Source organism: Lagopus muta, chromosome 5 (assembly GCF_023343835.1).
Source record: "Lagopus muta isolate bLagMut1 chromosome 5, bLagMut1 primary, whole genome shotgun sequence".
NCBI classification, from domain to species: domain Eukaryota; kingdom Metazoa; phylum Chordata; class Aves; order Galliformes; family Phasianidae; genus Lagopus; species Lagopus muta.
In genome coordinates this window covers 46,801,438-46,822,908 of record NC_064437.1, presented here as the reverse complement: position 1 = coordinate 46,822,908, position 21,471 = coordinate 46,801,438, and the positions used below count along the sequence as shown (strand labels likewise).

The following is a 21,471-nucleotide window of genomic DNA, read 5'->3' as shown; positions in this document are numbered from 1 at the left end:
TGCTCATTAGGGGAAACCATCTGTGCTTGTTACTGTTACTGTCTTCCTGACACCAATGGTTGTGGTCACACTTCATGCAAACAGTGCAGCAGACCAGAGCCAGGAGTATATAAGGGAAACCACCTCTTTTCATGCGTGCACAGCTGCCTACTTATCCATCAGTTGCAAGCAGGAGACTGTTTCCAGGCTTCCATGTTAAGACCCTGTGTGTAGGATTTGAAGCAGTGACACCTTTAACAGAGAGCATTGTCACTGAGCTTTTTGCACTTATGCCATGGAATGAGCAATCAGTGCATCAAGAGGGGAAAACATGGAGAAAAGGCAGAACTGCAGGACTGGCCAGTGAGAGGAAGAACTCAGGGTGAGAGGAAGAGCTGGAAGGCCCTTCTGGGGCTCCAGAGTGGAGTGCACAAATGAGCTGCTCTCAGCTCTGTGTTATGAACACAGAGTCATCTCGTGACAGAAGCTGAGCTGGTGGCCTGTGGCTGTTTGCTGGAATGGGTGCAAAGCACACAGTGATGGCTTTGGAGGCAGCTGGGAGCAGTAGAAGATGTTAAACTGCTGGGTTGGGTCCAGCTGGAAGCGTCAGGACTCGTTCTTCCCAGCTGTCTCCACAGTGTAAAAGCTCCAGGCTAAGGGCAGGTGCTTCATGGTGCTTGGCAGGAGAGCAGGATGGGTGTTGTAGGGCAGGCCATGGCTGTGTTTGGAGCTTTGTCTTTCTTGGGGTTGCTTGGTCCCCTTGCTTTGGTTGTGGGGACTTGGAGTAGGCCTTTTGTTGACCCCGACTTGTTGTTTTGTGGCCAAGGGAGCTTGCAGCTCACGTTTCCCCCAGGCTGGGAAGGGAATGCTTCTTTTGTGCTGACTGCTTGGGGTAAGTGAGGGTGATGTCAAGAGGCGTTCTGAGTGCTCCCTCATCAAATTTGAGCGTGCTTCTGAGCAGAGTGGTGCGGCTGATACTCTCTGGGGCTAAGATGTTGATCGGATGGACCTTGATGGGCTCGAGATGTGAATGCATCAGAGGCTCAGGATGCTGGAGGAAGTTTCCTCGAAGGTCCTGTACCTGTCTGGGGTGATTCCAAGCACCAGATCAGAGTAGGTGGTCTGCTCCAAAAGCCCCCCTGTGTCCTAAAAATCCAATTGTATCCTTCACTGCATTAAAGGAGATGTGGCCCATAGGTCAAGGGAGGTAATTGTCCTCCTCTACTTTGTGATTCTGAGACCCAACCTGCAGTTCTGTGTCTGGGAGCTCAGCGGCTCCCAGGATAAGAGAGAGGTGGACTTGTAGCAGGTCCAGAGGAGGGTCGTGAAAGGCCATGGCTGGAGCACCTCTCCTGGGAAGTTAGGCTGAGAGCTGTGTTTGTTCAGCCTGGAGTATGGAAGGCTCCAAGGAGCTCTTGCAGTAGCCTTCTGATACTTGAAGGGGGTTTGCAGGAAAGAAGTGGAAGGTGTGTATTGATAGGAGAAGGCGTAATGGTTTTAAACTGAAAGGGGGTAGGTTTAGGTTAGTCGTAAGGAACAAGATAGTCACATTGAGAGTGGTTCAGTGCAGCAACAGTCTGTCTGCAGAAACTGTGGATGGCCTTTCCTTGGAGGTGTTTAAGGCCTGTCTGGATGGGGCTTAGAACAACCAGGTTTATTGGATGGTGTCCCTTCCCCGGGCAGCGGTATTGGATCTGGATGGTCTTTGAGGGTCCTTCCAGCCCAACCATTCTATGATGCTATAGAATGAGGAACTCCTGCTCTGGAAGGCCCAGTACTATCTATTTTGTTTAATAATTATGTTGCCAGCATGTTCAGGCAAGTTTTGATGTGCTTATCTTAACTGCTGCATAAGTGCCAACATTACCATAGCGGCTTATGAAAGTTCTTGCATGCCTAGTAACTTCTAGTTGGTGAAAGTGGAGTTCATGGATGTTTGCTTTGTAGAGGACTAACTCATGGGAGTTTGCATTGCTACAGAGTCTCTCTGCCACCGATTCAAATCCCCCACCAGTTTTTCTGTAAATTTCCTGGAACCATAGAATGGCCTGGGTTAAAAAGGACCTCAAAGATCACCTAGTTTCAACCACCCTGCTATGTGCAGTTGCCTACCACCAGACCAGACTGCCCAGGACCACATCCAGCCTGGCCTTGAATGCCTCCAGGGATGGGGCATCCACAACCTCCTTGGGCAACCTGTTGCAATGTGTCCTCTGTGTGGAAAAACTTCCTCCTAATACCTAACCTGAACCACCCCTGTCTCTGTTTAAGACCATTTCCCCATTGTCCTATCACAGCCGTTCCCGTTCTTGTTTATTTGCTCCCTTCAGGTACTGGAAGGCCATAATGCAGTCTCCCAAGAGCTTCTCTTCTCCATGCTAAATAATCCCAGTTCCCTCAACCTTTCCTCTCAGCTTTCCTCACAGGACAGGTGCTCCTGCCCTCTGATCATCTTAGTGGCCCTCCTCTGGACCCTCTCCAAGAGCTACAAGTCCGTCCTGTACTGGGGGTCCCAGGCTTGGATGAAGTACTGCAGATGGGGCCTCACAAGAGCCAGGTAAAGGGGGATGTAATCACTTCCCTCTCCCTGCTGGTCACCTCTCTTTTAATGCAGCCCAGAACCCAGTTGGCCTTCTGGGCTGCAAGCGCACACTGCTGGCTCATGTCCAGCTTCTCATCTACCTGGACCCCCAAGTCCTTCTCTGCAGAGCTGTTCTCAAGGAGATCTTCCCCCAGTTTGTATAAGCACCTGGGATTGCCCCCGACCTAAGTGCAGCACCCTGCTTTTGGCCTTATTGAACCTCATTAGGTTTTCACGGGCCCACTTCTCCAGCCCGTCCAGATCCCTCTGGATGGCTTCGCTTCCTTCCAATGTATTAACCTCACTGCTCAGCTTGGTGTCATCTGCAAATTTGCTGAGGGTGCACTCAATGCCATCATCTGTGTGGTTGATGAAGTTGTTGAAGAGCAGCACCAGTCCCAAGACTGTCCCCTGAGGAACACTGCTTGTGACCACCTTCCACCTTGATGCAGAACCGTAGATCACAACCCTAAATTTCCCCTGTTCCTGGGGAGTCGGGTTTTCTTCTCAGTGCTACCTCACTCTTTGTGCCCTAATTCTAGAAAAAGCCCTGGAACTAGGAGTACTCCCAAGGTTTCTCGCTTCTACCAGGACGATCTCAGTGTGTTCCAAGTATTCCCACCACCCTGGCGGGCACACAGGAATTTATTTACCAGAGGGGAAAACTCACAAGTGCAGTCACTCTGTCCTTTTCCTGCTAGAAGCCCTAGGTCCTTTCATGTCACAACCCATGGCTTTTCTGAGCATTCACTTGTGCTTGCACAAGCCACGAGCTGACAAGCCTGGTTGTTCCTCTCCATCCGTGTGAAAGTCTAGGGAAGCAAGGCTCAAAGACCCTCTTTCCACCTTTCCCAGTTCCATTGGAGGAAGACCACTTGAGGCATATGTTTGGGATTTTCAAATAACAGGCCAGCAGTGTTGTAGCTTGGTCTCTTTTCTTCTGAAGTAAAACTCAAGCTTGGAGGAAATGTCACCTCTGTGTAGAATCTCCAGTAGGCTTGCTGTCTATTCCTTCTCTTTTTGGACCTCAGTTCAGCAGGTGTCAGTGGCAAGTGCCACTCCTGCCCTCAGGGCAGCCAGCACCCCCCTTCCATGGGATGCTTGGAGAGTGTATCCCTGCTGTGTGTAAATGCCATTTGGGCTTGGGGCTGGGCAGTGTGTCAAGTGTTGCATCTCTGTGCACAGTTGTTTTGCACAGCATGCCCTATCCCTTGCATGGTATGGGGCATTCTCACTGGAGGCAGTCCCAGAGTGCATGGGGCCATCTGGTCTGCAGTTCATAGCGGTTATTGATGGTGGTATTTAATTCCTCTTTTCCTGTCAGAGGTCTCCATAGAACTTTTCTGCAGGTGACCACATCTTTCATGCCCTTTTTCATGAGACCCATAAAATCAGGGAGAGCCTGCACAGGATGAAGGTCAACAGCTCTCTGGGTGCCAGGGTGAGCCTGGGAGCCTGGGAAGATGGTTTTGGAACAGAAGGAGCAGCTCTGATGTGACGGTGGCTGTTCAGAACCTTCTTTGGTGTACTCTCCTGCAGCTGCCAGCATAAGACTGTGCTATGTGACAGTCATCCTAGGAATGATACTTTGCCCTGGGCTGGCATTTTTCCTCTGTGCGATGTAACTCCTTACTCAGAGTGATTTCTCACTCTCTATTCCTTCCTTGGTGCTCCCAGCAAAGGTATTTCAGCTGACATGTGGAGTGGAAGTGTTTATTCTCCTATGATTTCAGCAGGAGACGCCATGCGGGAAATGATCACTGCACTCCATCTTTATTCAAGGGAGGTGCTGAGGGGCCACGTTGTCAGTCAGTTTTGTCCCATGTAATGCTTCAGGGAGACAGAGGTGCCACAGTGAGAAGGTGCTGCCAGCCCTTCCAGCCTGTGCAGTGGCTGGGCCATAGTGTGCCCAGTACTTCTGAAGGACCCCCAGCAGCAGGCACCTTTCTCTCAACGCCCTGTGAGCAGCATACTGGCAGGGGTCCTTGCAGGCTGCAGCAGCAGCAGTGAGCCCACTGGTGAAGCAGGCAGGGCCTCACCCTGGGAAGGACAGTCTTGCCTGCACAGCACTGCCCACGTGCACTCTGACCTACTGTGTTGTGTGGAGCAGTGTCTGCGGGCACAGTCCTAACCCAAAGAAAGGAGCAGCTCAGGTCCTCATGAACAGATTGTTCTTTATTGGGTCATTAGCATAAGCATACAGCATAGCAACTCGGTCCCTCTGCAAAGTCTGCTGCTGCTGCTGTTGGGACACACAAGGCCAGAGAAGCGGGTGATGGATAGCCACAGAGTCACAGCTGTGAGCAAATCAGCTGTTCAGTGGGTCTGCTGTGCTCATGCAGCCTGTGATGTGACATAGTGTCATTGCAGTGGGGTGCAACATCACCTTCTGTGCTGTGTGAGGAGGAGCCGTTCTGGGATGTGTTCAAAGCATTGTGTTTGATGTACCACAGACTTTGTCTGTGGGCTGTCCTCGTGGTGGCTTTGAGGTGGTGGGGCAAAGTTCCTGCCACTGGTTTGAGTCGGGGAGGTGTAAAGGAGCAGACTGGCTGAGGAGCACAGCAGTGAGGTTTTGTGCCCCTCAGCGGGGGATAGCACAGAGCTGGTAGTAGGGAGGAACATTTCCTGTCCCACTCAGTGTTGGGGTGATGCTGAGTTCGTCAGGGCTGACAACAGGCTTCACGGTGAAGTTCTGCAGGATGGCGGTCAAGACTAAGAATATCTCCATGCGTGCCAGGCCCTCTCCAGGGCAAATTCGTTTCCCTGGAAGCAAACACAACCAATAGCACTGAGCAGCTGATGTTGAGTGGCTCAGTGTTTGTTCTAAGCCCTTGTGTTATGTATGCAGCTAAAGCACGCGTTGACTAGATGCAGCCGCAGCAGCGAGGTGAGTGGAAGTTAGGCTGGGTGTGTGATGGCAGAACAGGAGCAGGAGAAGTGTTGAACACAGGAGGAGGCGCGGAGGGGATGGGAGAGTGAGGTGATGCAGAGGGTGGCTGAGAGTGGAGGGTTGGGGCTTTTGGACAGCGGAAAAGTGGAGCTGCTGTGGAAAGACAGGTTGGTTCAGGCTGGCTTTGATGGTTGCGTATGAAGGTGACAGCTACTTTAGAAAATGAGAACGGGTCCGCTGCGTGTCATTCCATCAGCATCTCCCAGCGGGGGTTTTGAAAAGCTGTCAGGCCCTAACCAAGGTGTCCAATGTGGCTGGGGAAGAGATCAGCTGAGAGGAATTAAACAGAGAGCAGTGATCCCTGAGGAAGCGCTGGCAGGACTGGGCTGGGAGCATGTGTGGTCACCTGAGCAGGAGGACCACAGCTCCTGAGGGAGGAAGGCTGTGCCTTACCTACTGAGAAGGGAATGAAGAACTCGCTCTTCCTAAAGGTGCCATTCTGGTTCAAGAAATGTCCAGGATTAAACTCAGTTGGGTTTGGAAACTCCTTGCTGTCATACAGTGCGGTACTGAGGAGGGGATAGATGGTGGTACCCTGCAGTGACACGAGAAGAGCAGACCATGAAGGGGAGCGGCGTTGGGCCACTTAATCCTGCTGCCTGCCAAGCTACGGCTGGACTTAGTGGTACGATTGTGTCAGAAGACATGAAGAAATGTGAGCACAGTGGCCCAGGCTCTAGTGGATTGTGGTGAGCTTTGTGCCTGTGCGAGGTGACACAGCTATGTTTTGTTGTGAGCTTTGCGTGTTTCCCCTAACTGGCCAGTGTACAGAGCAAGGGAGTAGAGGAGTTGGACAGAGCTAGTGTTCCAGTCTGGGCCCAGGGAGCAGCAACAAGGCAGTGCACAGAAGCTAGTGAAACCGTTGGGATGTGAGGATAGAACCTTTATGAAGGCCTGAATGTGGACAAGGTCTGGCCCCAGCGTTTCTTGCTCCTGGCCTCTCTCTGACAGCCTGACAGCAGTGGTGCTGCCGCTCTGTTGCCAAACCGGAGGGAGCTTGCCTGCTAACCTTGGGAATGATGTAGTCTCTCAAGTGGACATCCTTGGTGACAGCATGAGGGACACTTGTAGGGATGAGGGTGATGAAGCGCTGGATTTCATGGACCACTGCATCTGTGTAGGGCATCTGGGTCCGGTCAGCCACGCAAGGTCTTCGTGATCGTCCTACTACCCGATCAATCTCTTCTTGAACTTTCTCTGTTGTGAGAAGCACAGCCAATAAGATGAGCAAATAAGGCAAACCCCACCCAAGCAGGTTGTCCTAAGCAGTCCTCAAATCCTGTGGGTTCAGTAGCAAATTAGTGATGTTGGGAACATTTATGTTGATTTAGGTGTTGTCTGGAATGCATCTTCTCTGCAGCCTATTCCAAGAATGCCTTATAACAACTGAGTTACACTGGAGTACCGAGAGATAAAATTGTGGACACAGCGAAATCCCTGCCCGTGGAGGGGGTTGCACAGCACAGGCAGCAACCCTTATGAGGGTGCAAGGACATTGCCCACAGATGTAGAACATGAAACAGAAAAACTGTTAGATGTGTCACAACCTGGGCAACAGTAGAGAGGAAAAAATACGGTCGACCAGTACCTTGTATCTTTGGATATTTGAGGAGAAGCAGAAGTCCGTATCGTAGAGTGGTGCTTGTTGTCTCTGTTCCAGCAAGGAACAAGTCAAAGGTTGAGGTTATCAGGTTTGTGATGTGGAAGTGTGATTTGGGATTGTCTTTTTCCTAGAGAAATAAAACTGTGCTGTTTCTTCAGTTGAAAGGAGAACCGTGCCCCTTTCTTGTGTCACCCCATTTTATTTTTTTTTTCCACCCTGAGCTATTGAGTTTCTCTGCTAAGTGCAGCAGCCAACTGGGAGAAGTTATCAGCACAGGTGTATTTGGGGATGAGCTGTGCTTTGGTGTCTCCTTACCTCCTGCATTTTGCTGAGGAAACAGTCAATGAAATCCTGGGGGGCGCTGGGATCCAGGGAGACTTGGTGCAGCTTTATCTCCTCTGCCGCAAAGGCTTTTAAAGCATCAATTTCTTTGAATATCTTGTTGTGTGGGCCGGGCAAATAATCCAGGATGTAGGAGAACATTTGGTAAAACTGGAAGGAAAGAAACAGGAAGGTCTCCAGAGTGACCATTGCCCTAGTCTTTGTGATTAGCCGAAAGCAGGCAGGTTCAACCCCCTCAGCTAAGCGAAGGAGATGGGCTGTTTGGCTGGCCGGTTCTATACAGCAGTGGAGACCTGCTTGGTCACAGCATGAATTCTTAGAGATTTTAAATGGTTTGGGTTGGAAAGGGCATTCAAGGTCATCTAGATCCAATGACAATGCCGTGGGGTGGTAACAGCATTAAACCTTCTCTGTCTGGAAGGTATTCACTTTTCTGCAATAGAGTGCTGACAGGTCCTACTGTGAAATATCACAGAATCACAAAATATCTTCCTGAGTTGGAAGGGACCCACAAGGATCATTGAGACCAACTTCCCTGTGAGGGAGGCCTCCTGCTCCCCTGGCAAAATGTCCCCACTATGAAATATCTGCTGAACATACCTGTCCCCAGCGGGAATTCATCAATTCAAATATTTTGTTCGTGTTGTTCATCAGGGACAGGAACTTTTTGTCTTTATAGTCATATCGTTTCCCAAAGACAATGGAACATATGACATTGGAGACAGCGCAGCTCAGCTTGTACGTTGGGTCGAAGGGCATTCCTGTGAGTTCAGAAAAGTTACAATCTATGAATAAGTAATGAAATAATTACATAAAACCTACGGCCACTGTGGGTAACATGAGCTGCAGTGGACAGTGGAATTTCACAGTCTCTGAATGAAGCAGAGTGGTTCTCCAAAAGGAACTATATGTGATCCTGGCAATGTTAACAGCTTAACAGCTTGGGAATCAAATGTGCAGGAAGATGCCCTAACAGACTCACAGAATGGTTCAGTCTTCTAAGAGGCCACCTTGCCCACTGTTCAAGCAGGGCCACTTAGAGCCGCTGCCGCAGGAGCACATACCAACATCTTTTGAGCATCTCCAAGAATGGAGACCCCACAGCTTCTGCTAAGGACATGGGCTCCCTTGGCACATTCCTTTTTTTGCAAACGTAGGCGATATTAAAAGCGGATCGTACTATTTGTTTTTGTGATCTCTTCAAGCAAGTGCTCAGCTTCCTCCTGGATCCTCTCTTCTATGCTCCTCTTCCCCATCCCAAAGTTGCGCAGAGTGGTGAGAGCAAACCGCCGAACTTGTAACCATCCCTCGTTGTTGCTGAAAATAATGCCTGTGGAGGAAGAAGAAAGGGGAAAGACCTGCCTTGGGTGTGCTGGACCTGTGACGAGTGGAGGCTAGCAATGAGAGCGAGTGCTGTCTCTGGGGGAGCACTGACACAGCACTGTGTAGCACTGTGGTTTGGAGGCAACCTGCAGAGGTGCTGTAGTCCAGCAGCCTGCTTTTGGCCTTCTCCAAGACATAACCAACCTCCTTGTGAACAGCTGATCCCTTGCATCCACACAGAACTTCCCCTACTGCAACGTGGCTCTGTTGCTTCTTGCCCTTTGCTGTGCACACATGAGCCCAGTCTGGCTCCATGTCTCTCTTACACACTTCACGTGGTGGAAGCCAGAGATTGAGGGCTGCCCTGCCTTCCCTTGTTGCAGAGTCACCCACCCTCTTCTCTCTGACTGCCCTCATACATGCATCATTTGCTCCAGCCCTCATCTGCCATACTTGTCCTCAGCGCTTCCCTTTTCCTCAGGGGAAGCTCAGTCAGTGAACATACCTAATCCTTTGTTAGCCCGGTCTCCAATAGGCATGTGTCCCCTGGCGGCAAACTCATCCGCACGATCAATCAAGGCTTCTTTCACCACCTCATATCCAGACAGCACCACTACTGGAGTTGAACCCAGTTGCACTGAGAAGACCGGCCCGTATTTTTCAGAGAGCTGCCAAAATGCAAGAGAGAGCGTGGCTGTGGAGCAGGTAGAGAGGAGGGGTTGAAAAGTGATCAGGCTGCTGCTGCCTCCTGCTGCAAGCTGGGCAGCCTCACAGACCTGCAGTGTTAAGTGAGGCCTGGTCCTCTCCAGACAAACATCAGTGAGCCATCAGCCCCATAACAAGGGCGGAAGCAGCGAGGGGGCAGCTGAGATCCCCAGGGCTTTTCTGCTCCTTGCCCACTGCCACTCAGCAAGCTACAGCCACACATCGTCCCCATGCACACAGCCCACACATTCCTCACCTTCAGCAGAAACTGAGAGGAAAGAAGGGAGTCCTTACCTTCTCAAGAGTTTTGGCTAAATCCTTTGGTTTCACCTGCAGTATGTTCCCTACGATGGGAAGGGGAGCTGGTCCCTCAGGCATCTTCCCCTTTCCAGACCTTTTTCTCCATTGCGCGATGGAGAGCAGGCAAGCCACACAGATCAGGAGGACAATGCTTGCTGCTCCCAGGAGCCACATTTCCCAGGTGGACAGGAGCTTCTGATTGTGCTGTTGTGGCTGCCTGTGCCCCTTTATATACTGAAGGGTTCTGCTTTGTTACGTAAACTACATGTTGTTTTATCACATGGCTGTGTTACCCAATACTCCTAGTCAAATTTCTGAGACTGCTCTGTATTGCGAAATTAGGGCTTATCGGACTGTTTATTAAAGACTCACCTCGTGTCAAACAACTGCAGAGGCCAACAAAGTTCAAGTAACTTCATGTCAGCTCATAGGGCTACTTATTTCCCTCAAAGTTCATTGTTACAGAGTACCTGCTGTGGGTGTGGTGTTCCACTTGAGGTGCTCCCTGAAATGTAGAGCATGTTCCCAGTAGCTCAGTGCCATGTGGATATTCTATTCAATACTTTATCTGCTCTCACAGGGAGGAGCCATTTGTACTTGTTCTTGACATCTTCCTAACACCACTGGTTGCGGCCACTCTGCATGCAACATTCTGAAGAACATGGTCATGTATGGTCTTGTGTGCATAACAACCAACCCAAGTCTCTCTCTGTAAGTGAAGTATGGCCTCACTGGAGGGGAAAGAGTAACAATCTCACATGATCAGAAATGTCTGCAGAGATGGCAGTATACTAGAAAGGACCTACTGGATGACATGAGCGGGACATAAAAAAGGTGAACTTGGCCTTTGGACTCTGATATCTTCAAGCACTTTTAGAGGACAGGAGGAGATAGGGAAGCAGGTAAAGAGAGAACAGTAGAAACTGTGACAGTCTCTGGGAAATGGCTCTCCAAGCTGAGAAAGATCTGAACTTGTGAAAGCGAGACTGTATCTTACTGCAACAAAACAGAGGCAAGGGCATGAAAAACTCTTGGAGACAAACCAGCAACTGTGTAGAGCCCCAGCAGAGTACTCTCTGGGCTGGACTATACGATGCTGCCAGTGCTGCATAGAACAACCTTGGCTCTGGTCTTTTCAGTAGTAGGTGGAGAGTCTCTCATTCAGTGTGAAGGTGAGGAGATCATCTATGTGTCATCTCGTGCAGAAAGGATAGGGCATATCTGGGTACCTTCTCTTCATCTGGTACGAGAGTTTCCAGAGGCCCACTTTGGTAGAGCAGCATGTGCTGAGCACAGTGGTGGAATTTTCTCAGCACTTCATGCTGATTTGATTACAAAAACAAAAACAAAAACAAAACAAAACAAAAAAGAACCCAAGGAACAATCCTGTAGCTGTCCCTACAAACCCTGTATTGTAAACAGTGCAGCAGACCAGAGCCAGGAGTATATAAGGGAAACCACCTCTTTTCATGCGTGCACAGCTGCCTACTTATCCATCAGTTGCAAGCAGGAGACTGTTTCCAGGCTTCCATGTTAAGACCCCGTGTGTAGGATTTGAAGCAGTGACACCTTTAACAGAGAGCATTGTCACTGAGCTTTTTGCACTTATGCCATGGAATGAGCAATCAGTGCATCAAGAGGGGAAAACATGGAGAAAAGGCAGAACTGCGGGACTGGCCAGTGAGGGGAAGAACTCAGGGTGAGAGGAAGAGCTGGAAGGCCCTTCTGGGGCTCCAGAGTGGAGTGCACAAATGAGCTGCTCTCAGCTCTGTGTTATGAACACAGAGTCATCTCGTGACAGAAGCTGAGCTGGTGGCCTGTGGCTGTTTGCTGGAATGGGTGCAAAGCACACAGTGATGGCTTTGGAGGCAGCTGGGAGCAGTAGAAGATGTTAAACTGCTGGGTTGGGTCCAGCTGGAAGCGTCAGGACTCGTTCTTCCCAGCTGTCTCCACAGTGTAAAAGCTCCAGGCTAAGGGCAGGTGCTTCATGGTGCTTGGCAGGAGAGCAGGATGGGTGTTGTAGGGCAGGCCATGGCTGTGTTTGGAGCTTTGTCTTTCTTGGGGTTGCTTGGTCCCCTTGCTTTGGTTGTGGGGACTTGGAGTAGGCCTTTTGTTGACCCCGACTTGTTGTTTTGTGGCCAAGGGAGCTTGCAGCTCACGTTTCCCCCAGGCTGGGAAGGGAATGCTTCCTTTGTGCTGACTGCTTGGGGTAAGTGAGGGTGATGTCAAGAGGCGTTCTGAGTGCTCCCTCATCAAATTTGAGCGTGCTTCTGAGCAGAGTGGTGCGGCTGATACTCTCTGGGGCTAGGATGTTGATCGGATGGACCTTGATGGGCTCGAGATGCGAATGCATCAGAGGCTCAGGATGCTGGAGGAAGTTTCCTCGAAGGTCCTGTACCTGTCTGGGGTGATTCCAAGCACCAGATCAGAGTAGGTGGTCTGCTCCAAAAGCCCCCCTGTGTCCTAAAAATCCAATTGTATCCTTCACTGCATTAAAGGAGATGTGGCCCATAGGTCAAGGGAGGTAATTCTCCTGCTCTACTTTGTGATTCTGAGACCCAACCTGCAGTTCTGTGTCTGGGAGCTCAGCGGCTCCCAGGATAAGAGAGAGGTGGACTTGTAGCAGGTCCAGAGGAGGGTCGTGAAAGGCCATGGCTGGAGCACCTCTCCTGGGAAGTTAGGCTGAGAGCTGTGTTTGTTCAGCCTGGAGTATGGAAGGCTCCAAGGAGCTCTTGCAGTAGCCTTCTGATACTTGAAGGGGGTTTGCAGGAAAGAAGTGGAAGGTGTGTATTGATAGGAGAAGGCGTAATGGTTTTAAACTGAAAGGGGGTAGGTTTAGGTTAGTCGTAAGGAACAAGATAGTCACATTGAGAGTGGTTCAGTGCAGCAACAGTCTGTCTGCAGAAACTGTGGATGGCCTTTCCTTGGAGGTGTTTAAGGCCTGTCTGGATGGGGCTTAGAACAACCAGGTTTATTGGATGGTGTCCCTTCCCCGGGCAGCGGTATTGGATCTGGATGGTCTTTGAGGGTCCTTCCAGCCCAACCATTCTATGATGCTATAGAATGAGGAACTCCTGCTCTGGAAGGCCCAGTACTATCTATTTTGTTTAATAATTATGTTGCCAGCATGTTCAGGCAAGTTTTGATGTGCTTATCTTAACTGCTGCATAAGTGCCAACATTACCATAGCGGCTTATGAAAGTTCTTGCATGCCTAGTAACTTCTAGTTGGTGAAAGTGGAGTTCATGGATGTTTGCTTTGTAGAGGACTAACTCATGGGAGTTTGCATTGCTACAGAGTCTCTCTGCCACCGATTCAAATCCCCCACCAGTTTTTCTGTAAATTTCCTGGAACCATAGAATGGCCTGGGTTAAAAAGGACCTCAAAGATCACCTAGTTTCAACCACCCTGCTATGTGCAGTTGCCTACCACCAGACCAGACTGCCCAGGACCACATCCAGCCTGGCCTTGAATGCCTCCAGGGATGGGGCATCCACAACCTCCTTGGGCAACCTGTTGCAATGTGTCCTCTGTGTGGAAAAACTTCCTCCTAATACCTAACCTGAACCACCCCTGTCTCTGTTTAAGACCATTTCCCCATTGTCCTATCACAGCCGTTCCCGTTCTTGTTTATTTGCTCCCTTCAGGTACTGGAAGGCCATAATGCAGTCTCCCAAGAGCTTCTCTTCTCCATGCTAAATAATCCCAGTTCCCTCAACCTTTCCTCTCAGCTTTCCTCACAGGACAGGTGCTCCTGCCCTCTGATCATCTTAGTGGCCCTCCTCTGGACCCTCTCCAAGAGCTACAAGTCCGTCCTGTACTGGGGGTCCCAGGCTTGGATGAAGTACTGCAGATGGGGCCTCACAAGAGCCAGGTAAAGGGGGATGTAATCACTTCCCTCTCCCTGCTGGTCACCTCTCTTTTAATGCAGCCCAGAACCCAGTTGGCCTTCTGGGCTGCAAGCGCACACTGCTGGCTCATGTCCAGCTTCTCATCTACCTGGACCCCCAAGTCCTTCTCTGCAGAGCTGTTCTCAAGGAGATCTTCCCCCAGTTTGTATAAGCACCTGGGATTGCCCCCGACCTAAGTGCAGCACCCTGCTTTTGGCCTTATTGAACCTCATTAGGTTTTCATGGGCCCACTTCTCCAGCCCGTCCAGATCCCTCTGGATGGCTTCGCTTCCTTCCAATGTATTAACCTCACTGCTCAGCTTGGTGTCATCTGCAAATTTGCTGAGGGTGCACTCAATGCCATCATCTGTGTGGTTGATGAAGTTGTTGAAGAGCAGCACCAGTCCCAAGACTGTCCCCTGAGGAACACTGCTTGTGACCACCTTCCACCTTGATGCAGAACCGTAGATCACAACCCTAAATTTCCCCTGTTTCTGGGGAGTCGGGTTCTCTTCTCAGTACTACCTCACTCTTTGTGCCCTAATTCTAGAAAAAGCCCTGGAACTAGGAGTACTCCCAAGGTTTCTCGCTTCTACCAGGACGATCTCAGTGTGTTCCAAGTATTCCCACCACCCTGGCGGGCACACAGGAATTTATTTACCAGAGGGGAAAACTCACAAGTGCAGTCACTCTGTCCTTTTCCTGCTAGAAGCCCTAGGTCCTTTCATGTCACAACCTTTTCTGAGCATTCACTTGTGCTTGCACAAGCCACGAGCTGACAAGCCTGGTTGTTCCTCTCCATCTGTGTGAAAGTCTAGGGAAGCAAGGCTCAAAGACCCTCTTTCCACCTTTCCCAGTTCCATTGGAGGAAGACCACTTGAGGCATATGTTTGGGATTTTCAAATAACAGGCCAGCAGTGTTGTAGCTTAGTCTCTTTTCTTCTGAAGTAAAACTCAAGCTTGGAGGAAATGTCACCTCTGTGTAGAATCTCCAGTAGGCTTGCTGTCTATTCCTTCTCTTTTTGGACCTCAGTTCAGCAGGTGTCAGTGGCAAGTGCCACTCCTGCCCTCAGGGCAGCCAGCACCCCCCTTCCATGGGATGCTTGGAGAGTGTATCCCTGCTGTGTGTAAATGCCATTTGGGCTTGGGGCTGGGCAGTGTGTCAAGTGTTGCATCTCTGTGCACAGTTGTTTTGCACAGCATGCCCTATCCCTTGCATGGTATGGGGCATTCTCACTGGAGGCAGTCCCAGAGTGCATGGGGCCATCTGGTCTGCAGTTCATAGCGGTTATTGATGGTGGTATTTAATTCCTCTTTTCCTGTCAGAGGTCTCCATAGAACTTTTCTGCAGGTGACCACATCTTTCATGCCCTTTTTCATGAGACCCATAAAATCAGGGAGAGCCTGCACAGGATGAAGGTCAACAGCTGTCTGGGTGCCAGGGTGAGCCTGGGAGCCTGGGAAGATGGTTTTGGAACAGAAGGAGCAGCTCTGATGTGACTGTGGCTGTTCAGAACCTTCTTTGGTGTACTCTCCTGCAGCTGCCAGCATAAGACTGTGCTATGTGACAGTCATCCTAGGAATGATACTTTGCCCTGGGCTGGCATTTTTCCTCTGTGCGATGTAACTCCTTACTCAGAGTGATTTCTCACTCTCTGTTCCTTCCTTGGTGCTCCCAGCAAAGGTATTTCAGCTGACATGTGGAGTGGAAGTGTTTATTCTCCTATGATTTCAGCAGGAGACGCCATGTGGGAAATGATCACTGCACTCCATCTTTATTCAAGGGAGGTGCTGAGGGGCCACGTTGTCAGTCAGTTTTGTCCCATGTAATGCTTCAGGGAGACAGAAGTCTTCCTGCCACAGTGAGAAGGTGCTGCCAGCCCTTCCAGCCTGTGCAGTGGCTGGGCCATAGTGTGCCCAGTACTTCTGAAGGACCCCCAGCAGCAGGCACCTTTCTCTCAACCCCCTGTGAGCAGCATACTGGCAGGGGTCCTTGCAGGCTGCAGAAGCAGCAGTGAGTCCACTGGTGAAGCAGGCAGGGCCTCACCCTGGGAAGGACAGTCTTGCCTGCACAGCACTGCCCACGTGCACTCTGACCTACTGTGTTGTGTGGAGCAGTGTCTGCGGGCACAGTCCTAACCCAAAGAAAGGAGCAGCTCAGGTCCTCATGAACAGATTGTTCTTTATTGGGTCATTAGCATAAACATACAGCGTAGCAACTCGGTCCCTCTGCAAAGTCTGCTGCTGCTGCTGCTGTTGGGACACACAAGGCCAGAGAAGTGGGTGATGGATAGCCACAGAGTCACAGCTGTGAGCAAATCAGCTGTTCAGTGGGTCTGCTGTGCTCATGCAGCCTGTGATGTGACATAGTGTCATTGCAGTGGGGTGCAACATCACCTTCTGTGCTGTGTGAGGAGGAGCCGTTCTGGGACGTGTTCAAAGCATTGTGTTTGATGTACCACAGACTTTGTCTGTGGGCTGTCCTCGTGGAGGCTTTGAGGTGGTGGGGCAAAGTTCCTGCCACTGGTTTGAGTCGGGGAGGTGTAAAGGAGCAGACTGGCTGAGGAGCACAGCAGTGAGGTTTTGTGCCCCTCAGCGGGGGATAGCACAGAGCTGGTAGTAGGGAGGAACATTTCCTGTCCCACTCAGTGTTGGGGTGATGCTGAGTTCGTCAGGGCTGACAACAGGCTTCACGGTGAAGTTCTGCAGGATGGCGGTCAAGACTAAGAATATCTCCATGCGTGCCAGGCCCTCTCCAGGGCAAATTCGTTTCCCTGGAAGCAAACACAACCAATAGCACTGAGCAGCTGATGTTGAGCAGCTCAGTGTTTGTACTAAGCCCACGTGTTATGTATGCAGCTAAAGCACACGTTGACTAGATGCAGCCGCAGCAGCGAGGTGAGTGGAAGTTAGGCTGGGTGTGTGATGGCAGAACAGGAGCAGGAGAAGCGTTGAACACAGGAGGAGGCGCGGAGGGGATGGGAGAGTGAGGTGATGCAGAGGGTGGCTGAGAGTGGAGGGTTGGGGCTTTTGGACAGCGGGTGTCTGCCCGTGGCCTACTTAAGAGGAGCGTGGGAAAAGTGGAGCTGCCGTGGAAAGACAGGTTGGTTCAGGCTGGCTTTGATGGTTGCGTATGAAGGTGACAGCTACTTTAGAAAATGAGAACGGGTCCGCTGCGTGTCATTCCATCAGCATCTCCCAGCGGGGGTTTTGAAAAGCTGTCAGGCCCTAACCAAGGTGTCCAATGTGGTTGGGGAAGAGATCAGCTGAGAGGAACTAAACAGAGAGCAGTGATCCCTGAGGAAGCGCTGGCAGGACTGGGCTGGGAGCATGTGTGGTCACCTGAGCAGGAGGACCACAGCTCCTGAGGGAGGAAGGCTGTGCCTTACCTGCTGAGAAGGGAATGAAGAACTCGCTCTTCCTAAAGGTGCCATTCTGGTTCAAGAAATGTCCAGGATTAAACTCAGTTGGGTTTGGAAACTCCTTGCTGTCATACAGTGCGGTACTGAGGAGGGGATAGATGGTGGTACCCTGCAGTGACACGAGAAGAGCAGACCATGAAGGGGAGCGGCGTTGGGCCACTTAATCCTGCTGCCTGCCAAGCTACGGCTGGACTTAGTGGTACGATCGTGTCAGAAGACATGAAGAAATGTGAGCACAGTGGCCCAGGCTCTAGTGGATTGTGGTGAGCTTGATGCCTGTGCGAGGTGACACAGCTATGTTTTGTTGTGAGCTTTGCGTGTTTCCCCTAACGGGCCAGTGTACAGTGCAAGGGAGTAGAGGAGTTGGACAGAGCTAGTGTTCCAGTCTGGGCCCAGGGAGCAGCAACAAGGCAGTGCACGGAAGCTAGCAAAACCCCAGGGATGTGAGGATAGAACGTTTATGAAGGCCTGAATGTGGACAAGGTCTGGCCCCAGCATTTCTTGCTCCTGGCCTCTATCTGACAGCCTGACAGCAGTGGTGCTGCCGCTCTGTTGCCAAACCGGAGGGAGCTTGCCTGCTAACCTTGGGAATGATGTAGTCTCTCAAGTGGATGTCTTTAGTGACAGCATGAGGGAGGCTCGTAGGGATGAGGGCGATGAAGCGCTGGATTTCATGGACCACTGCATCTGTGTAGGGCATCTGGGTCCGGTCAGCCACGCCAGGTCTTCGTGATCGTCCTACTACCCGATCAATCTCTTCTTGAACTTTCTCTGTTGTGAGAAGCACAGCCAATAAGATGAGCAAATAAGGCAAACCCCACCCAAGCAGGTTGTCCTAAGCAGTCCTCAAATCCTGTGGGTTCAGTAGCAAATTAGTGATGTTGGGAACATTTATGTTGATTTAGGTGTTGTCTGGAATGCATCTTCTCTGCAGCCTATTCCAAGAATGCCTTATAACAACTGAGTTACACTGGAGTACCGAGAGATAAAGATGTGGACACAGCGAAATCCCTGCCCGTGGAGGGGGTTGCACAGCACAGGCAGCAACCCTTATGAGGGTGCAAGGACATTGCCCACAGATGTAGAACATGAAACAGAAAAACTGTTAGATGTGTCACAACCTGGGCAACAGAAGAAAGGAAAGGACTGTAGGCCGGTACCTTGTATCTTTGGATATTTGAGGAGAAGCAGAAGTCCGTATCGTAGAGTGGTGCTTGTTGTCTCTGTTCCAGCAAGGAACAAGTCAAAGGTTGAGGTTATCAGGTTTGTGATGTGGAAGTGTGATTTGGGATTGTCTTTTTCCTAGAGAAATAAAACTGTGCTGTTTCTTCAGTTGAAAGGAGAACCGTGCCCCTTTCTTGTGTCACCCCATTTTATTTTTTTTTTCCACCCTGAGCTATTGAGTTTCTCTGCTAAGTGCAGCAGCCAACTGGGAGAAGTTATCAGCACAGGTGTATTTGGGGATGAGCTGTGCTTTGGTGTCTCCTTACCTCCTGCATTTTGCTGAGGAAACAGTCAATGAAATCCTGGGGGGCGCTGGGATCCAGGGAGACTTGGTGCAGCTTTATCTCCTCTGCCGCAAAGGCTTTTAAAGCATCAATTTCTTTGAATATCTTGTTGTGTGGGCCGGGCAAATAATCCAGGATGTAGGAGAACATTTGGTAAAACTGGAAGGAAAGAAACAGGAAGGTCTCCAGAGTGACCATTGCCCTAGTCTTTGTGATTAGCCGAAAGCAGGCAGGTTCAACCCCCTCAGCTAAGCGAAGGAGATGGGCTGTTTGGCTGGCCGGTTCTATACAGCAGTGGAGACCTGCTTGGTCACAGCATGAATTCTTAGAGATTTTAAATGGTTTGGGTTGGAAAGGGCATTCAAGGTCATCTAGATCCAATGACAATGCCGTGGGGTGGTAACAGCATTAAACCTTCTCTGTCTGGAAGGTATTCACTTTTCTGCAATAGAGTGCTGACAGGTCCTACTGTGAAATATCACAGAATCACAAAATATCTTCCTGAGTTGGAAGGGACCCACAAGGATCATTGAGACCAACTTCCCTGTGAGGGAGGCCTCCTGCTCCCCTGGCAAAATGTCCCCACTATGAAATATCTGCTGAACATACCTGTCCCCAGCGGGAATTCATCAATTCAAATATTTTGTTCGTGTTGTTCATCAGGGACAGGAACTTTTTGTCTTTATAGTCATATCGTTTCCCAAAGACGATGGAACATATGACATTGGAGACAGCGCAGCTCAGCTTGTTCGTTGGGTCGAAGGGCATTCCTGTGAGTTCAGAAAAGTTACAATCTATGAATAAGTAATGAAATAATTACATAAAACCTACGGCCACTGTGGGTAACATGAGCTGCAGTGGACAGTGGAATTTCACAGTCTCTGAATGAAGCAGAGTGGTTCTCCAAAAGGAACTATATGTGATCCTGGCATTGTTAACAGCTTAACAGCTTGGGAATCAAATGTGCAGGAAGGTGCCCTAACAGACTCACAGAATGGTTCAGAGTCTTCTAAGAGGCCACCTTGCCCACTGTTCAAGCAGGGCCACTTAGAGCCGCTGCCGCAGGAGCACATACCAACATCTTTTGAGCATCTCCAAGAATGGAGACCCCACAGCTTCTGCTAAGGACATGGGCTCCCTTGGCACATTCCTTTTTTTGCAAACGTAGGCGATATTAAAAGCGGATCGTACTATTTGTTTTTGTGATCTCTTCAAGCAAGTGCTCAGCTTCCTCCTGGATCCTCTCTTCTATGCTCCTCTTCCCCATCCCAAAGTTGCGCAGAGTGGTGAGAGCAAACCGCCGAACTTGTAACCATCCCTCGTTGTTGCTGAAAATAATGCCTGTGGAGGAAGAAGAAAGGGGAAAGACCTGCCTTGGGTGTGCTGGACCTGTGACGAGTGGAGGCTAGCAATGAGAGCGAGTGCTGTCTCTGGGGGAGCACTGACACAGCACTGTGTAGCACTGTGGTTTGGAGGCAACCTGCAGAGGTGCTGTAGTCCAGCAGCCTGCTTTTGGCCTTCTCCAAGACATAACCAACCTCCTTGTGAACAGCTGATCCCTTGCATCCACACAGAACTTCCCCTACTGCAACGTGGCTCCGTTGCTTCTTGCTCTTTGCTGTGCACACATGAGCCCAGTCTGGCTCCATGTCTCTCTTACACACTTCACGTGGTGGAAGCCAGAGATTGAGGGCTGCCCTGCCTTCCCTTGTCGCAGTGGCACCCACCCTCTTCTCTCTGACTGCCCTCATACATGCATCATTTGCTCCAGCCCTCATCTGCCATACTTGTCCTCAGCGCTTCCCTTTTCCTCAGGGGAAGCTCAGTCAGTGAACATACCTAATCCTTTGTTAGCCCGGTCTCCAATAGGCATGTGTCCCCTGGCGGCAAACTCATCCGCACGATCAATCAAGGCTTCTTTCACCACCTCATATCCAGACAGCACCACTACTGGAGTTGAACCCAGTTGCACTGAGAAGACCGGCCCGTATTTTTCAGAGAGCTGCCAAAATGCAAGAGAGAGCGTGGCTGTGGAGCAGGTAGAGAGGAGGGGTTGAAAAGTGATCAGGCTGCTGCTGCCTCCTGCTGCAAGCTGGGCAGCCTCACAGACCTGCAGTGTTAAGTGAGGCCTGGTCCTCTCCAGACAAACATCAGTGAGCCATCAGCCCCATAACAAGGGCGGAAGCAGCGAGGGGGCAGCTGAGATCCCCAGGGCTTTTCTGCTCCTTGCCCACTGCCACTCAGCAAGCTACAGCCACACATCGTCCCCATGCACACAGCCCACACATTCCTCACCCTCAGCAGAAACTGAGAGGAAAGAAGGGAGTCCTTACCTTCTCAAGAGTTTTGGCTAAATCCTTTGGTTTCACCTGCAGTATGTTCCCTACGATGGGAAGGGGAGCTGGTCCCTCAGGCATCTTCCCCTTTCCAGACCTTTTTCTCCATTGCGCGATGGAGAGCAGGCAAGCCACACAGATCAGGAGGACAATGCTTGCTGCTCCCAGGAGCAACATTTCCCAGGTGGACAGGAGCTTCTGATTGTGCTGTTGTGGCTGCCTGTGCCCCTTTATATACTGAAGGGTTCTGCTTTGTTACGTAAACTACAGGTTTTCAATCACCTGGCTGTGTTACCCAATACTCCTAGTCAAATTTCTGAGACTGCTCTGTATTGCGAAATTAGGGCTTATCGGACTGTTTATTAAAGACGCACCTCGTGTCAAACAACTGCAGAGGCCAACAAAGTTCAAGTAACTTCATGTCTGCTCCCAGGGCTTCTTATTTCCCTCAAAGTTCATTGTTACAGAGTACCTGCTGTGGGTGTGGTGTTCCACTTGAGGTGCTCCCTGAAATGTAGAGCATGTTCCCAGT

General features: G+C 50.5%; 4 protein-coding genes across 6 annotated transcripts in view; 2 read left to right on the top strand and 2 right to left on the bottom strand.

The window, feature by feature from the left end:
• TLL2 (tolloid like 2) overlaps window positions 1–21,471 on the top strand; it is a 147,592-nt gene that overhangs the window by 101,404 nt on the left and 24,717 nt on the right. The window contains exon 24 of one of the 3 annotated variants that reach the window (XR_007377374.1): window positions 13,515–15,738. The exons of the other annotated variants lie outside the window; for them this stretch is intronic. The gene's annotated coding sequence lies outside the window, so the exon portion shown is untranslated. Of the gene's footprint in view, window positions 1–13,514; window positions 15,739–21,471 lie in introns of those variants that run through there. 3 annotated transcript variants of the gene reach the window in all.
• Window positions 168–21,471, top strand: part of ZP4 (zona pellucida glycoprotein 4) — a 49,892-nt gene continuing 28,588 nt past the window's right edge. Inside the window, exon 1 of the mRNA XM_048946778.1 lies at window positions 168–871. Within this exon, the coding sequence (XP_048802735.1) occupies window positions 673–871 (199 nt within the window). The 5' untranslated portion in view covers window positions 168–672. The remainder of the gene's footprint in view (window positions 872–21,471) is intronic.
• LOC125694069 (cytochrome P450 2C9-like) lies at window positions 4,718–10,010 on the bottom strand. The gene is made up of 9 exons (XM_048946782.1): window positions 9,778–10,010; window positions 9,284–9,446; window positions 8,636–8,785; window positions 8,056–8,216; window positions 7,429–7,605; window positions 7,099–7,240; window positions 6,520–6,707; window positions 5,904–6,045; window positions 4,718–5,323 (listed from the first exon to the last, which is right to left on the bottom strand). The coding sequence occupies exons 1-9, from the start codon at window positions 9,955–9,957 to the stop codon at window positions 5,142–5,144; spliced, it is 1,485 nt and encodes a 494-aa protein (XP_048802739.1). The 5' UTR covers window positions 9,958–10,010; the 3' UTR covers window positions 4,718–5,141.
• LOC125694070 (cytochrome P450 2C9-like) lies at window positions 15,839–21,148 on the bottom strand. The gene is made up of 9 exons (XM_048946783.1): window positions 20,937–21,148; window positions 20,443–20,605; window positions 19,795–19,944; window positions 19,213–19,373; window positions 18,586–18,762; window positions 18,256–18,397; window positions 17,679–17,866; window positions 17,063–17,204; window positions 15,839–16,447 (listed from the first exon to the last, which is right to left on the bottom strand). Exons 1-9 carry the CDS (start codon window positions 21,114–21,116, stop codon window positions 16,266–16,268), a joined length of 1,485 nt encoding a protein of 494 aa, XP_048802740.1. The 5' UTR covers window positions 21,117–21,148; the 3' UTR covers window positions 15,839–16,265.

Excerpts from the sequence above, each read along its gene's own strand:
- LOC125694070 (XM_048946783.1), bottom strand. The coding sequence starts at position 21,116 with ATGTTGCTCCTGGGAGCAGCAAGCATTGTCCTCCTGATCTGTGTGGCT. Across the intron at positions 19,945-20,442 it reads CCGGGCTAACAAAGGATTAG|GCATTATTTTCAGCAACAAC; the intron begins GTATGTTCACTG and ends CTTCCTCCACAG. Across the intron at positions 18,763-19,212 it reads TGAATTCCCGCTGGGGACAG|TTTTACCAAATGTTCTCCTA; the intron begins GTATGTTCAGCA and ends CTTTCCTTCCAG.
- LOC125694069 (XM_048946782.1), bottom strand. The coding sequence starts at position 9,957 with ATGTGGCTCCTGGGAGCAGCAAGCATTGTCCTCCTGATCTGTGTGGCT. Across the intron at positions 8,786-9,283 it reads CCGGGCTAACAAAGGATTAG|GCATTATTTTCAGCAACAAC; the intron begins GTATGTTCACTG and ends CTTCCTCCACAG. Across the intron at positions 6,046-6,519 it reads GAGACTACATCATTCCCAAG|GGTACCACCATCTATCCCCT; the intron begins GTTAGCAGGCAA and ends GTGTCACTGCAG.